The sequence below is a fragment of the Bison bison genome, unplaced genomic scaffold, assembly GCF_000754665.1.
Source record: "Bison bison bison isolate TAMUID 2011002044 unplaced genomic scaffold, Bison_UMD1.0 scf7180017864167, whole genome shotgun sequence".
NCBI classification, from domain to species: domain Eukaryota; kingdom Metazoa; phylum Chordata; class Mammalia; order Artiodactyla; family Bovidae; genus Bison; species Bison bison.
In genome coordinates this window covers 71,926-72,439 of record NW_011494739.1, presented here as the reverse complement: position 1 = coordinate 72,439, position 514 = coordinate 71,926, and the positions used below count along the sequence as shown (strand labels likewise).

Sequence of the window (514 nt, the reverse complement as noted above, 5' to 3'; positions counted from 1 at the left end):
TGGTGCCCACTTAACTGTGAAAAAGATTTTTGTTGGTGGCATTAAAGAAGACACTGAAGAACATCACCTGAGAGATTATTTTGAACAGTACGGGAAAATTGAAGTAATTGAAATCATGACTGACCGAGGCAGTGGCAAAAAGAGAGGCTTTGCTTTTGTAACCTTTGATGACCATGACTCCGTAGACAAGATTGTCATTCAGAAATACCACACTGTGAATGGCCACAACTGTGAAGTGAGAAAAGCCCTGTCTAAGCAAGAGATGGCTAGTGCTTCATCCAGCCAGAGAGGTCGAAGTGGTTCTGGAAACTTTGGTGGCAGTTGTGGAGGTGGTTTTGGTGGGAATGACAACTTTGGTCGTGGAGGAAACTTCAGTGGTCGAGGTGGCTTTGGTGGCAGCCGTGGTGGTGGCGGATATGGTGGCAGTGGGGATGGATATAATGGATTTGGTAATGACGGAAGCAATTTTGGAGGTGGCGGAAGCTACAATGATTTTGGCAATTACAACAATCAA

The 514-nt window shown here is 45.1% G+C and overlaps 1 protein-coding gene across 1 annotated transcript; it reads left to right on the top strand.

The window, feature by feature from the left end:
* Nucleotide 1: 1 nt before the first annotated feature.
* Nucleotides 2-508, top strand: LOC104989999 (heterogeneous nuclear ribonucleoprotein A1-like; the record flags this gene model as incomplete). Its single annotated transcript, XM_010841878.1, has 1 exon — nucleotides 2-508. A coding segment is annotated over one exon (507 nt), but the record flags the coding sequence as incomplete, so codon positions are not given.
* Nucleotides 509-514: the final 6 nt, after the last annotated feature.